The sequence below is a fragment of the Mobula hypostoma genome, chromosome 5 (assembly GCF_963921235.1).
Source record: "Mobula hypostoma chromosome 5, sMobHyp1.1, whole genome shotgun sequence".
Taxonomy (NCBI): Eukaryota; Metazoa; Chordata; class Chondrichthyes; order Myliobatiformes; family Myliobatidae; genus Mobula; species Mobula hypostoma.
In genome coordinates, this window is record NC_086101.1 from 49,893,834 (window position 1) to 49,908,945 (window position 15,112).

Genomic DNA, 15,112 nt, shown 5'->3' on the forward strand with positions numbered 1-15,112 from the left:
ACATTGGTTTGATAGTAATCTTTTTTTAAAAAAATGGTTTCTTTTGGCTGCCTATAAGGGAGACAAGGTTGTATAATGCATACATACTTCGATAACAAATGTACTTCGATTTCAAGAGCCATATATACAAACAGGGAATGGAGAGATATAGACCACGTGCAGACAACTGAAATTACTTTAAATTCATGTCAGGCTAAAGGGCCTGCTCCTATGCAGTACTGTTTTACGTTCTATACCTAAAAAAAATGTTTAAATTAAATACAAGAATGAACTGTTAACATTACAACACCTTTTACTGAGTTTCAAGTTATAACTGCATACAGGGAAACCAATCTGGACAAATTTCTTGTTTAGATTGGCAACACAGTTGTTCAGGAAGATATCTACAGCTGCAGAGAAGTGGAAAACTCATTGCATTTAGAAAACAATAACCGAGGTGCATTTAGACAGATTATCTTTAAAAACTCAAAATTTTAAGAAATCAAACAAACCTCTAACTTTTTAAGCATGCGTAGGCCTGGCACTGCTTTCTTTGCACTGTGCAAAAAAAATGTATCCTATTAACAGGATTTTCCCCATCAGTGATGCCAAGCATTAATTAAAATTTTCCTGTTTTGAAATTATTTCCACCAACAAGGCATTTTCCATTCATTTACAAAATTTGATGCTCAATTTATTCTTTGGTCACACATTTATTAAGCACTTTATACCTTGAGATTTGGAGCATGAACAACATCTCCGTATTGGTCTTTAGTCTGAACTGTGATGGTGGCAGGCCAGCCACACTTGATGTAATCTTTATTCAGTACCAAGGAAGTTTTCTGTGGATCTGCATAAGAATCTGGCTGAAGCCACCTGAGAATATGGAGAACAGAAAAAATTACACAATTTTCAACAGAGGCAGTAAGTATAAAACCTCAGGTTTAAGTAATTTATGAATGCACATAATACTAAGTATTACCTTGCAAGACGTCCACCACTCGAACCAGGTATACAGGCAATGAAGTCCTCCAAAAAAGAGTGTTCATTGCTTTGCAGATGGAGGGGAAGATTACCATCAAGTGCCTCCAAAATTGTTGGTGAACGAGACAATGCAAGGCCCTTTCCTAATAAGCCAGCATGGTTTTTACAGACCTAGTAAAAAGGAAAAGTGTGATAGCACAATAAAATAATTTAAAACTTTCAACTATTTAACTCTGCCATGCATGGTCCCAAGCCCGGCTGCAAAAGGAGGGGAGTTGGGCATGGGGTTAGCAACCCCATCACAAAACCCTAGTGATACAGAAAAGCCAACAGAAGCTCCAAAGACCTCATCCCCGGTAGAGGAAGGATGTGCCAAGAAGATGGACTACACCTGGGGACAACTTGAAAGACTGCCACAGACAGAGGACTCTCATGAGCTACTGCCTATGCCCCAGTATTCGGGAAATATCAACTATTTATATAGTGGACTGGGACACATCAGGACCAATACATTTTGGTTCAATTAAATGGCTGCCCTAATTACGTTGTAGATGAGGTTTCATGGAAATAGTTAAAAGGTATAAAGACAAAAAACCTTTTAACCTGAGTAACTAATTATATACTTAAATGAAAAACAGAATAAAATAGAACACTACCAATATCTCTACTGTATTATAAAACTGCATTAGTTCCTCATAGTTATCATCAAAGGAATTCATTTGCCACGATCTTTTGAGTGACTGTAAATGAACAAAATCAGCACAGGCACCTAGTGCAGATAATGCAGGAGTCCCCAACCTTTTTTGCACCACGGACCGGTTTAATATTGACAATATTCTTGCGGACCGGCCGACCGGGGGGGGGGGAGGGGGGGGTGGTCAGTCACGACCGGAATATAGGTGATAAGTCAATTATAAGTCACTTATAAGTGGCTAATACACTCAATTTCTTCTCTAAAATTGTTTATCTCACGAATTTAATATTAAACACACAGCCACGAGGAAAACTGCTGATGCTGGAAATTCAAGCAACACACACAAAAAATGCTGGTGGAACGCAGCATGCCTGCTGCGTTAAACACACAGCACATATTTTCCTTGCATGAATATAGTGCTAATTCAATTATAAGACACTTATAAGTCAATAGCATCATAACATTTTAAGTAACATTTGGATATTAAACACACAGTGCGTATTTTCCTCGTATGAACATATAAAATCATATCAACACACCAATATTGCTGAATCAGCGGGAGGCCTGGGCTTGTTTCCCTGCAACGAGACTGTGCCATTGAGGAGTGATGGGAGACAGCGATACTCGAAGGGGGTTCCTTATGTCCAGTCTATTCCACAATTTAGTTTTCGTTGCATTCATTGCAGAAAACTTCGCTTTGCAGCGATACAATGTAGGAAATGGAAGCAACGTTTTCAGTGCTTTCGTGGCTATCTCAGGATATTCAGCCTTGACTTTGATCCAGAATGCCAGCAGAGATGTTATGTCAAACATACTTTTCAGCCCACCGTCATTTGCAAGCTCGAGGAGTTGATCTTCTTCCCGCGCTGACAGAATGATTCACCGGGGACATTCACAAATGGGTCACGGACCCATTCCTTTGCATGTCTTGGGTCATTTGCAGTTGGGAAATAACGCTCGAATTCTGTCGGCAGCGAAGATAAGTGATCGCGCGCCAGCTGTGAGAAGGACGGTACAGCCTCAGTCTCTCCCAAAATCCCAGCTAATGTTATGTCAAATATGCCCCTGTCCACTTGCCGTCCCCAGATTTGAGGGCTTCATTTCCTCATTGACAGCTTGTCTCCGCATATCACACACAGGGGGCTTGGAGCGTGCGAGTCACCAGTCGCAATAAAGCCATATTTTATGTACGACTCGTCATATTTTCTGTTGAAGGAAGCTTTTTGTTGTAGTCTCGGCCTCAGCTGTCTCTGCGTTATCATCATCGTTAGGCCTTTTATGCCCCCTACCACCTCTTCTAAAGAAACTCTCAAGCGACGTTTTTTTTTACTCATCATACTGCCAAATCATATTGTTTTCTCGTGGCCCTGTACTGGTCCGCAGCCCAGTGGTTGGGGACCACTGAGATAATGGACTGCCTGCATACATTGATTTAAACAACTGGATCTTCCAAATCTTCATTTTCATTGTAACATACAAGATGATTGCTGATATCTTTGTAAATCCTAACTTGATGTAGTGAAGTCATTTCATTTTTAACTCCTTGCCATTTCTGACATCTCCAAACCTGAATGATTGAAACCGCAGTGAGCAAAACAGTTCAGAAATGTCTTGCCACTTATTTCTCACCAATTATCAGTGACAAAAATCACTGCTTTCTGGACACAAACATATGCAACTGATGCACAGCTTAATGTCCAACAGCCACGCAAATGCACACAACTGATGCTAGTTAAAAACTGCTCAGTTTCCTGCCACAGTTAGTACCCCAAATTAATGAAGGAAATCTCAGCCATTTTCTCAATTGAGTTTTTGTTACTTAAGAGCTGTCTCAAATAAACGGCTGCCCCAATTATCCAGAATCCACTGTATAGCAATTGACAGCTCACCTGCAAAGCTGATTCTTCAAGAATTTCAAGATCTTCCTCTACTTCATTACCTGTCCAAATCATAGTTGGGTTAAAAGCAGTACAATTATACTTTCAAAGTATTTTTCATTACTAAAAATAACTCAATATTATAGCTAATAATACATCATAAATCCACCAATAAACTTTTGGGCAAATTTTTATTAAGATAAATATGTGACTATCAAAAAGTAAACATCCGTACCAATAGGAAGTGCGAGATCTTTTCTCATTAAAGATGCTGCACACATGCTTCCAAGATACGCCAATTCCTTTTCTAGTTGCAAGATTCCCTGCAAAACAATTACATTTCTGTACCATGTTGGTTTAGACAACTATAAAATTAAAGAAACACATAGATGCTTCTGGCAGGGTCTTATACAGTATATTTTAAAAAAAGAGTAAAACTGATAGTTCACTTTTTCCAAGTATGAATGTAATCTTTAGATTGTTTAGGACAATCTAGGAGTTTAAGTGATAACTTAGAACTGAAAACTCCAACACAAAATATTTTAATTACAGGAGCTCAGAATAGCAGCTTGCAATTGGTCTTGAGCTTTGAGTTGTAGGAAACTAGTCCTATCTGATTGATGTATTAGATACTCCTGGACATGGTGGAGGATTACAAATACCTGGGGATACGAATTGACAATAAACTGGACTGGTCAAAGAACACTGAGGCTGTCTCCAAGAAGGGTCAGAGCGGTCTCTATTTCCTGAGGAAACTGAGGTCCTTTAACATCTGCCGGACGATGCTGAGGATGTTCTACGAGTCTGTGGTGGCCAGTGCGATCATGTTTGCTGTTGTGTGCTGGGGCACCAGGCTGAGGGTAGCTGACACCAACAGAATCAACAAACTCATTCATAAGGCCAGTGATGTTGTGGGGATGGAACTGGACTCTCTGATGGTGGTGTCTGAAAAGAGGATGCTGTCCAAGTTGCATGCCATCTTGGACAATGTCTCCCATCCACTACATAATGTACTGGGTGGGCATAGTAGCACGTTCAGCCAGAGACTCATTCCACCGAGATGCAGCACTGAGCGTCACAGGAAGTCATTCCTGCCTGTGGCCATCAAACTTTACAACTCCTCCCTTGGAGGGTCAGACATCCTGAGCCAATAGGCTGGTCCTGGACTTATTTCATAATTTACCAGCATAATTTACATATTACTATTTAACTATTTATGGTTCTATTACTAGTTATTATTTATGGAGCAACTGTAACATAAACCAATTTCTCCCGAGATTAATAAAGTATGACTATGACGTAGCGTCACCTTATACATACAATCAGTCTACATATACATGTTAATACTATGTGTTTATATTTATTGCATTTTTATATTGAGTTCTTTATGCTTACTGTGCCTTTTATGCTGCATTGGAACTGGAGTAACAATTATTTTGTTCTTTTACCCTTGTGTACTGAATAATGACAATAAATGACAAACAATCTTGAAACAACCTTAAATTAAGAATTGTTTCACTCCAACCAGCTGCAAGAGAGGACTATACTTTATACTACACTAAAATCTATTTTAATTGCAATGCTGGATGACTGCTAGGTTTTATGGTATGGGAGAGAGGAAAGGTCAACCAAACTGAAATACTTTACTCTAAAACCACCTGAATTATTGCTACTTATTTATTTCATACAGTACTGTATTAGGTACAAGCAGATTCTCATCCATTACGTAATACCATCAGGGAAGTGTCTGATCAGTCCCAACTTCATTCTGCAGCAGGGACAATGACCCCAAAAACATAGCCAAGGTCAAGAACTATCTTCAGTGAAAAGAACAGGGAGTTCTGCAACAGATGGTATGTCCGCCACAGAACCCTGATCTCAACATCAAGGCTGTCTGGGATTACCTGGAGAGAATGAAGCAGGCCAAAATCTGCAGAACTGTGGCAAATTCTTCAAGATGCCTGGAACAAGCTACCAACAGATTTTTAAAAATAAAACTGCATGACAGTGTACCAAACAGAATTGATGCAGTTTTAATGGCAAAGGGTGGTCACACCAAATATTGATTTGATTTAGTTTTTTTTACTCTTTACTGCACACTATAGCAATGTTTTGATACTTAGAAACTTCTCATTTCAATAGTTTTAACAGCAAATTCACTTTACAATGTTTTTTTACATGTGCCAAGACTTTTGCATAGTACTGTGCCCTCAGCATCTGCATTGTTTTGCATTTAGATGCAAGAATTCCCCTGCTCCCCTCTGAAGATGATAATGATTTTTTTGAAGAAGCACAGCAGCATGCTCAGAAGCCATATGTATATTTCATACTGAAATACACAAATGTTAACTTTGATGACAATTTTCTATTGATATAACTTGAAACTGTGCAGTGAATTACAGAACCATAAAGACATGTAATGGTTTTGTTGCAGAAAACCTAAGTCACAATTATTTCAATGCTATCCAAATGTTCAAAGGAAATGTGACAACAAAATGAATGAACTTCAAGTGATTAATACAAAAGGAGAGACTCAATATAAAAAAATTACACTGCCAACAATTAGCATCAGTCCAAGTAGTTCACTAATAAACCATTTATTCTTAGAACACAGAATAGTACAGCACACTACAGGCCCTTCGGCCCACAATGCTGTGCCAACCCTCAAACCCTGCCTCCCATATACCCCCCCACCTTAAATTCCTCCATATACCTGTCTAGTAGTCTCTTAAACTTCACTAGTGTATCTGCCTCCACCACTGACTCAGGCAGTGCATTCCACGCACCAACCACTCTCTGAGTAAAAAACCTTCCTCTAATATCCCCCTTGAACTTCCCACCCCTTACCTTAAAGCCATGTCCTCTTGTGTTGAGCAGTGGTGCCCTGGGGAAGAGACGCTGGCTGTCCACTCTATCTAGTCCTCTTAATATCTTGTATACCTCTATCATGTCTCCTCTCACCCTCCTTCTCTCCAAAGAGGAAAACCCTAGCTCCCTTAATCTCTAATCATAATGCATACTCTCTAAACCAGGCAGCATCCTGGTAAATCTCCTCTGTACCCTTTCCAATGCTTCCACATCCTTCCTATAGTGAGGCGACCAGATCTGGACACAGTACTCCAAGTGTGGCCTAACCAGAGTTTTATAGAGCTGCATCATTACCTCGCGACTCTTAAACTCTATCCCTCGACTTATGAAGGCTAATACCCCATAAGCTTTCTTAACTACCCTATTTACCTGTGAGGCAACTTTCAGGGATCTGTGCACATGTACCCCCAGATCCCTCTGCTCCTCCACACTACCAAGTATCCTGCCATTTACTTCATACTCAGCCTTGGAGTTTGTCCTTCCAAAGTGTACCACCTCACACTTCTCCGGGTTGAACTCCATCTGCCACTTCTCAGCCCATTTCTGCATCCTATCAATGTCTCTCTGCAATCTTCGACAATCCTCTACACTATCTACAACACCACCAACCTTTGTGTCGTCTGCAAACTTGCCAACCCACCCTTCTACCCCGACATCCAGGTCGTTAATAAAAATCACAAAATGTAGAGGTCCCAGAACCGATTCTTGTGGGACACCACTAGTCACAACCCTCCAATCCAAAAGTACTCCCTCCACCACGACCCTCTGCCTTCTGCAGGCAAGCCAATTCTGAATCCACCTGGCCAAACTTCCCTGGATCCCATGCCTTCTGACTTTCTGAATAAGCCTACTGTGTGGAACCTTGTCAAATGTCTTACTAAAATCCATAGATCACATCCACTGCACTACCCTCAACTATATGCCTGGTCACATCCTCAAAAAACTCTATCAGGCTTGTCAGACACGATCTGCCCCTCACAAAGCCATGCTGACTGTCCCTAATCAGACCATTCTTGTCAATGTCTTTCTTATATTTGAACCAAAACAAGGACAGGTATCAATTTAAACAAAGGTAAAACTTATAAATTACCGACACTTCAGGGACTAGCACTGACAACTCTTTTTTTTAGTCAAAACTCTTCCCCTCCATCCTCATATCCCAACTTCCCAAATGGTCATTGTACACAGAGAACCCTGGGATTCTTTTGAAACAGCAAAGATGGATCAGTATCCAACAACCCTTACGAATCTAACTTTCACACACCATGGTTCAGTTTTATTTGTTTAAGATTGCTTTACTTCAGCAGTGATCAGTGGGATGGATTGCGAATGGTCAGAATGTTACACAGCATTACACCTCCACTCAATACCTTTTCCCATTCCCAATATAGTTCTTTTCTTACTCTCATTCCCAATTAACCTTACAGTTTTGGGAAGAACTACAGTGGGGAGGGAGGGTGTTGTGAGCATTCAGGATGCGACGATAGATCCTTAAACAGCCCAACTCCAGAGGTCTTCACCCGTATTCTGACTCTCAAAGTCCCAGATCGCCATTAGACTTAGCTCTCCGCTCTGGGGGCGGGGTAAGTTGTCAAGCGGGTAAAGAAGGATGGTAGAGTCCAATGTATTCCAAGTACTTGAATGAAAACCAGAGGGAGTTGTAAACTGATGGGGATTGCTTCAAATCTCAAGTTGTCTGAAATTTGTCATTTGCACATGTAAATTTCAGAAGCTAAATTATTTGCTTTTCTCATACTGATTTTTGCACTTGTCCAATTATGAAAATTTCACTCCTCTCAGAAATAGTTATACAGTATCTGCAAAATATCCCATTCATTTACTATACTGGGATATGTACTCATGTACTCACACTCATATTTTGTATTAATTTCAAAATAGCCAGAGGAGCTTTCTCTTAACTCCACAAAGCCAAACTTTCTTTCTCATGCAGTAGTTGATTGGATACACTACAAAATTAAGATTACCTCATCAGGACCAGGATTGAATTCGTAACCCACGACGACACATTTGAAGCCATAAAAACAGGACTTCTCATCTTTCACATAGTCGGATGCAGTCTCCAAAGAGAAGATGGCATCATTTCCTACGAAAGTCATATTAAATTTGAACCTCAAAACAATGCCAAAATTCCAACTGTATTACATACATGCAAATAGGACATTTTCCATCATGTTAAATTTCTGCTTTATTCCTTTTCATTATTCGATTTCTCCAGAGTATTTTCATTTTTCACAAAGCTGCCCAAGGAAAGTTTGCTTAAATGCTTAAAGCAAAAGTTAAAATACTGTCTCTGCACATACTTTTTGAAATGTTTACATTTAACTGTTGGGATCTAACAGAGGATGAAGAATTTGAGTAATGGTGATTATTGTTGCAGATTTAAAATACTATAGGCTTAAAGCTGAGTCCAATTTGACTACACTTTCCCAAAGTGTCAGAGAGTCATGGTATTTGACATAAGGCCCTCACTTTTTTTTTGCTACCAATTTTCAAATATTGTTTTTCTGTTTCTTTAAAGACATCTCTCTTCCACTTGTCAAAATTCTAACATGAAGTTCAAATGCAGCGTTCTTCATCTAAACATTATTCTTGATGAGGCAAAGTCTAAAGGTAATAAGACCTACTGGCATCTCTCAGAACCCAGGAACTAAACTCCTGTAGTTGGTAACAAATAAAACTCAACCATTATTAAACAATACTCCAGGCCAGTCAAAAATAGTCTCACCTTGTGAAACAGGCCCGAGAATCTGTTAATATGCAAAAATTGAATTCAATATTATTTTCTTTTTGATGAAAAAGTTCCCAAAACTTCAACCTGCAACTGGAGAAATAGACCACCACATAGAAAATTACCCTCCATAGCAGGGCCAACATAGAACTGATATATTTCAATTAGATTTCATATTTTAACAAAACACCTATAACGCTTGTTCACTTCCTTATACCTGGTAAAACAAGGACTGTTGTCGGCCATCCAGTAGAACCAGAAAATTTCTTTAATTCAATCCATGAATTAAGGACATCATGGCTTGTGCTTTTTGGCCCAAATCCTGAACCTTGGAAGGCTTTATTAGGAATCAGCAAACGGAGGACATCCTCTGGCTGTGCAGTACCACACAGTGGGTCAAATTCAACAGTCATCCATCTCACACAATCTGGAAAAGTTACCTAAAAAGAACAAAGGCATATTTTAACCTGTAAAACAGCAGCTACTTAAAATGTCCTTGTTTGGATCCAAGTTTCAAAAGAACAAACAATTTAAATTAGAACAGGTTTAAACAACTTTATTCTTTTCATTATTATAAGGTCACAATGTAAAAATAATAACTTTCAGCACAATTTTTACAGGTCAAAAACAATGAGAATGACAAGCAGTAGAAAACTTGGAAGTAAAGGTGCATCCTGTCCATTTCTCTGAGGTGTTAGTGGCACAACTTTGATCACCATGCAACTAACCTGATCATTTTAAGCAAGCTTTTGGAGTCATCTTCTCTTACTTCCTTCCTTAAATCTAGTGAAATCCTTAATTTATAAATCACCATCTAACGTAATCTTAGATATACTTTTTAGATCCCCCCCCCCCCCCCGGCAGTATCAAAGAAGGGGAAGTTTTATTTGGCTCATACTTTATCTCAGCTCCGCTTTTCTTCATTATTCCCATAGTCCTTACTTTCTGCGGTACCTGTAAATCTATTTTAGCTGTGAATACTGTACAGAGCATGTACCCTCTACAGAAGGATTTTAATAATTCATAACACGTTGAAGAATTGCCTTAGTATCAAACTTAATAATCCTAAGATTATGATTTCTGGCTCTGTTCTTTCTAGCCAGTTGGACAGGCAGTACTATCTACAACTAAATACTTCGTTAATCACTTTTTCTGGCAAACGATCATTGAAAGCAATAGTCTGTAACTTCCCTTTGAACTTGAAGTTAACTTGATGTGCTAGAACCAAGGTGAGGTAGCAGGCCCGTCACTGAGAGCAAGGAAGACCAGAGGTTCAATCAGTTTAAGCCCTGTGTCAAATCAGAAAGGTCGGGTACAGGACGAATTGAGGTGGTGAAGTCCAGGCCCCACAGCATATTGAAGCAACTAAATCCAACGCTTGGACGATGATTTAAGTACTCGGCCGAATTGAAAAGGTTGGGTACAAGCTGAATAGAGGCAGCAGGGGCCAGACCCCAGAGTGTATTGAGGCAACTGAACCCAGTGTCTGGAAGTCAATTTAGGCACCGGGCCAGACTGAAAAGTGTCGAGGCCCAAAGCAAGTATTGGTCAGGTTGAACTCGTTGCTCTGCTCTGCGCTGACCTAATGGTCCACAGACAAACTCTTTGTGGATTTATGTTCAGAATGCTATTTGCTTGTATTTATTATTTGCATGACTTTTTTCCCCTCTGCACTTAGGGGGTTTCATAGTCTTCTTTTATTAATGGGTTCTTTTGGGTTTCTTCGTTTCATGGCTGCCTGCTATGAGACAAATCTCAAGGTTGTATCATGTACTTTGATAATAAATGTACTTTGAACCATCTAAAATGCAGCATTCAGTATTCATTCAGCTCTGTCCTTAAAATTCTCAAGCTTATTTAAGAAACTGAGTTTTTTTTAAAAGGAGATTTTTTTTTTTAAAAAGGAGATATTTTCACTATAAGCAGCATTAACTGGTTATTATCCCAAGTGTGACTTGTATCTGAAACATGCAAAACTTCAGAGCTGTTATTTGTCATATTTAAATGTACATTGTAATACTGATTTAGTTCATACAGACCTTCAGTTGACTGACACTTGCAGGTTTGTAAGGGTGATCACTCTCCACCACAGCATAATGATTAGAAGTTGTACATGCTGAGAGGCCTTGCTCAGGCTGATTGCCCGTTGCACTGTCTGTTGACTGATTTGGATTAAAGGCAGGTGGAGCATATTTCTGATTTAATGTTGCAACTGGAGGCAGGAGCTCATGAACAAGACCAAAAACTTCAACGGCAGCCTATTCAAGAAAAGCAAAATTATAGTTTATATATGTCAAAGGAATGATTCTGAAATAACTCAGATAAATAATCACTTGATGAAACCAGTAGTAAAAACAAAGAAAAAAAGTCTTACTTTTGGTACATTAGCAGCAACTGGTGCAATGTAAGCCAAGATAAGGGGCAGCAGCATTGACAACAGACTGGATGAGCTGAGCAGTTCTGGAATATCTTCAGCTGAATAAAAGTACAAATGGTTTTAGCCACGTTTATATGATTTGTGAACAAAACATCAAAGCACTTCATTAAAAACAGTTCACAGAAAGATAGTGGTCAAAGATAACTACATGTTCCTGCTTCTTTGCAGTTAGAATCAATTTGTTACATCTGATGGAAAGGAATGATGTTTTAACTTTAGTACCACAGATGCTTTCCTATTGAATTGAAATCAGTTCACAAGATAATCAGAGCTTCTATAATCCTTAGCAGCATAATCAAAGGTAAACTGAGATTTTATGAAATAAATGGAAGGGAATATATTTAAATTCTGCTTCATCTATGCTGGTCTGTCGAAGAACAGATAATTTATTTCCCAGCTCTTGACAACGCTTCTCTCAAGACCTAGAGTTCAATAAATATCAATAAATATTGCATCACCTTTAATGCCAGCATACACAGTTCTTTTTAAATCTGCTCAATTTGAGTTTCTCTTCCTAACTTCTATTCATTTCTTCAGCAACACAAACATAGTAGCTAAGTTGTGATTGGCTTACTTTTCTGGGAGTACAATTTATATATGACATTTCAAAGAGAAGTTACTAGTTTAAGAATCTCAAATTTTTACCATCAACAGCCAGGGCTCTATGCAGCAAATCCTTAGCTGCACGAACAACAGCAGACACGACAGAAAGGGCTCTGCTGCAGTTTTTATCTTCCTCATTAGCTTTGCTAAGCAGTTGTGATTGCAGATCTCCATCAAACTCACTCCTGTCAGTTAAAAGAGAACACATTAAATGGTATGAAGCACCAAATTACATCACATCTATTATGCATTGTAATCAAAACACTGTTAGGTAAGCTATTCTATTCAACCCAAAAGCCAACAAGTCATCATGCTGTAGAAAAGAGCAAGAGCAATGAATGAACACAAAAAACAGCTTGGATTTTAAAGCTATTATCCCATGCCCTCCCAGACCAGCAGAAAAAGGAAATATAGCAATAATGTTTTAATCAGTGTACTGACAACAGGTATGGACTCCACAAGTTTCCATGGGGAGCTATTAAAAAAAAAACTGAGTATCAGATCTAAAACAGTGATTGCTGATAAATGCTCCCAGCTTTGAAGGCAAAAAAAAAATCGAAGAATTCTCACTCCTTACTACGAGTCAATCACTCATTTTGTAAGTGGGCCAGCATGATTTTTCAAGCAAGATGCTGATGTGCTCAACTGGTTCCCAGTAGCTCAACCACAACTTTCATCAAATGTATGACAGCAAAACCATAATAAGCCTATCTGTAACCTAATTAATGCTTTCCACCATTTTGTCATCCCCATTTTTAATATCTCCCAAATTACTCATTGGTTATCTAATCCATTAAAAATTCCCACTTGCAAAGTACACTATGGTCTCACTCCATCTTTTCCTTTGCAGCATTCCTCATACCAGCTCTCACATGCCATTTAATTCAAGATGACTGTGTATTCACTGCCACCTGTCATTTCAGTTTGAGCAGAGGAGTTTGTAATCCCATCTTAACATCCATGTGAACCTCCTCTGGACTCTCTCCAAAGACAACACATCCTTTCTGAGATACGGGGCCTAAAACTGTTGACAATACTCCAAGTGCAGCCTGACTAGTGTCTTATAAAGCTTCAGCATTATGTCCTTGCTTTTATGTTCTATTCATGAAATAAATGCCAACATTACATTTGCACTCTTTACCACAGACTCAACCTGTAAATTAACCTTCTGGGAATCTTGCACAAGGACTCCCCTAAGTCTCTCTGCACCTCTGATATTTAAACTTTCTCCCGATTTAGATAATGGTGTACATGATTGTGTCTTTTAACAAAATGCATTATCATCCATTTCCCAACACTGTATTCCATCTGCCACTTTTTGCCCATTCTTCCAATCTGTCTAAGTCCTGCTGCAATTACATTGCTTCCTCAGCACTACCTACCCCTCCCCACCCATCTTCGTATCATCCAAAAACTTTGCCACAAAGCCATCAATTCCATTATCCAACTCACTGACAATACTGACCCCTGAGGAACACCACTAGGCACCGGCAGCCAATCAGAAAAGGCCCCCTTTATTCCCACACACTGCCTCCTGCCTGACAGCCATTCCTCTATCCTTGCCAGTATCTTTCCTGTAACACCATAGGATTTTATCTTGTTAAGCAGCCTCATGTGTGGCACCTTACCAAATGCCTTCTGAAAATCCAAGTAAATGACATCCACAATGCCTCTCCTTTGTCCACCCCGCTCATTACATCCTTGAAGAACTCTAACAGATTTGTCAGGCAAGATTTCCCTTTACAGAAGCTATGCTGACTTATTTTATCATTAGTCTCCATGTACCCTGAAGTTTCATCCTTAGTAATAGACTTCAACACTTTCCCAACCACTGAGGTTAGATTAACTGGCCTATAATTTTCCTTCTTTTGCCATCCTCCCTTCTTAAAGAGTGGTGTGACATTTGCTATCTTCCAGTCCAGAACCATGCCAGGATCAAGTGATTCTTGGAAGATCTTGACCAATGCATTTGTTAGCTCTTCAGCAACCTCTCTCAGGACTCTGGGATGTAGTCCATCTGGTCCAGGTGACTTATCCACCTTAAGACCTTTGAGCTTGCCCAGCACATTTTCCCTTGTAATAGCAATGGCACTCACGGACCACTGGCAGACTGCTGGCGTCTTCCAGAGTGAAGACAGATGCAAAATACCCATTAAGTTCATTTGCCATTTCTTTGCCTCCATTATTACCTTGCCAGCATCATTTTCCAGTGGTCCAATATCAACTTTCACCTCCCCTTTACTCTATATAACTGATAAAAACTTTTGGTATCCTGCTTTATATTATTGGCTAGTTTGCCCTCATATTTAATCTTTTCCCTTCTTGTAGCTTCTTAAGTTGCCTTTCGTTGGAATTTAAAAACTTCCCAATCATCCAACCTTCCACTCACTTTTGCTATGTTATATGCCATTTCCTTGGCTTTTATAGTCTTTACCTTCCTTTATCAGCCATAACTATCATGTGCCTTGTGAACTATTCCCAGAAACTTCAGCTGTCATCCCTGCCAGCACCCTCTTCCAATCCACCTGGAAAAGCTCCTCTCTCATGCCTCTGTAATTCCCTTTATTCCATTGCGATACTGATACATGTGAGTTATGTTTCTCCCTCTCAAATTGCAGTACGAGTTCAATCATATTATAATCACTGCCTCCTAAGGATTCCTTTACATTAAGCTCCCTAGTAAGGTCTGAGTTATTACACAACGCCCTACCTAAGGCAGCCTTTCCCCGAGTAGGCTCAAGCACAAGCCGCTCTAAAAAGCCATCTCATAGGCATTCAACAAATTCCTTCTCTTGCGATCCAACACCCCCTGGCATATTGAAGATCCCCATTACAATTGTGTTATTATCCTTATTACATACCTTTGCAAACTCAACCCCACATCTTGGCTACTATTTGGAGGCCTATTTATGATTCCCAGA

General features: G+C 39.5%; 1 protein-coding gene across 17 annotated transcripts in view; it reads right to left on the bottom strand.

Moving 5' to 3' along the window:
- Nucleotides 1-15,112, bottom strand: part of mycbp2 (MYC binding protein 2) — a 227,685-nt gene that overhangs the window by 86,830 nt on the left and 125,743 nt on the right. For all 17 annotated transcript variants that reach the window (XM_063048487.1, XM_063048481.1, XM_063048475.1 and 14 more), the window contains 9 exons: nucleotides 12,234-12,376; nucleotides 11,526-11,626; nucleotides 11,191-11,409; nucleotides 9,369-9,591; nucleotides 8,388-8,506; nucleotides 3,770-3,857; nucleotides 3,547-3,596; nucleotides 962-1,134; nucleotides 711-855 (listed from right to left, as the gene is read on the bottom strand). In XM_063048487.1, the coding sequence (XP_062904557.1) occupies nucleotides 711-855; nucleotides 962-1,134; nucleotides 3,547-3,596; nucleotides 3,770-3,857; nucleotides 8,388-8,506; nucleotides 9,369-9,591; nucleotides 11,191-11,409; nucleotides 11,526-11,626; nucleotides 12,234-12,376 (1,261 nt within the window). The remainder of the gene's footprint in view (nucleotides 1-710; nucleotides 856-961; nucleotides 1,135-3,546; nucleotides 3,597-3,769; nucleotides 3,858-8,387; nucleotides 8,507-9,368; nucleotides 9,592-11,190; nucleotides 11,410-11,525; nucleotides 11,627-12,233; nucleotides 12,377-15,112) is intronic.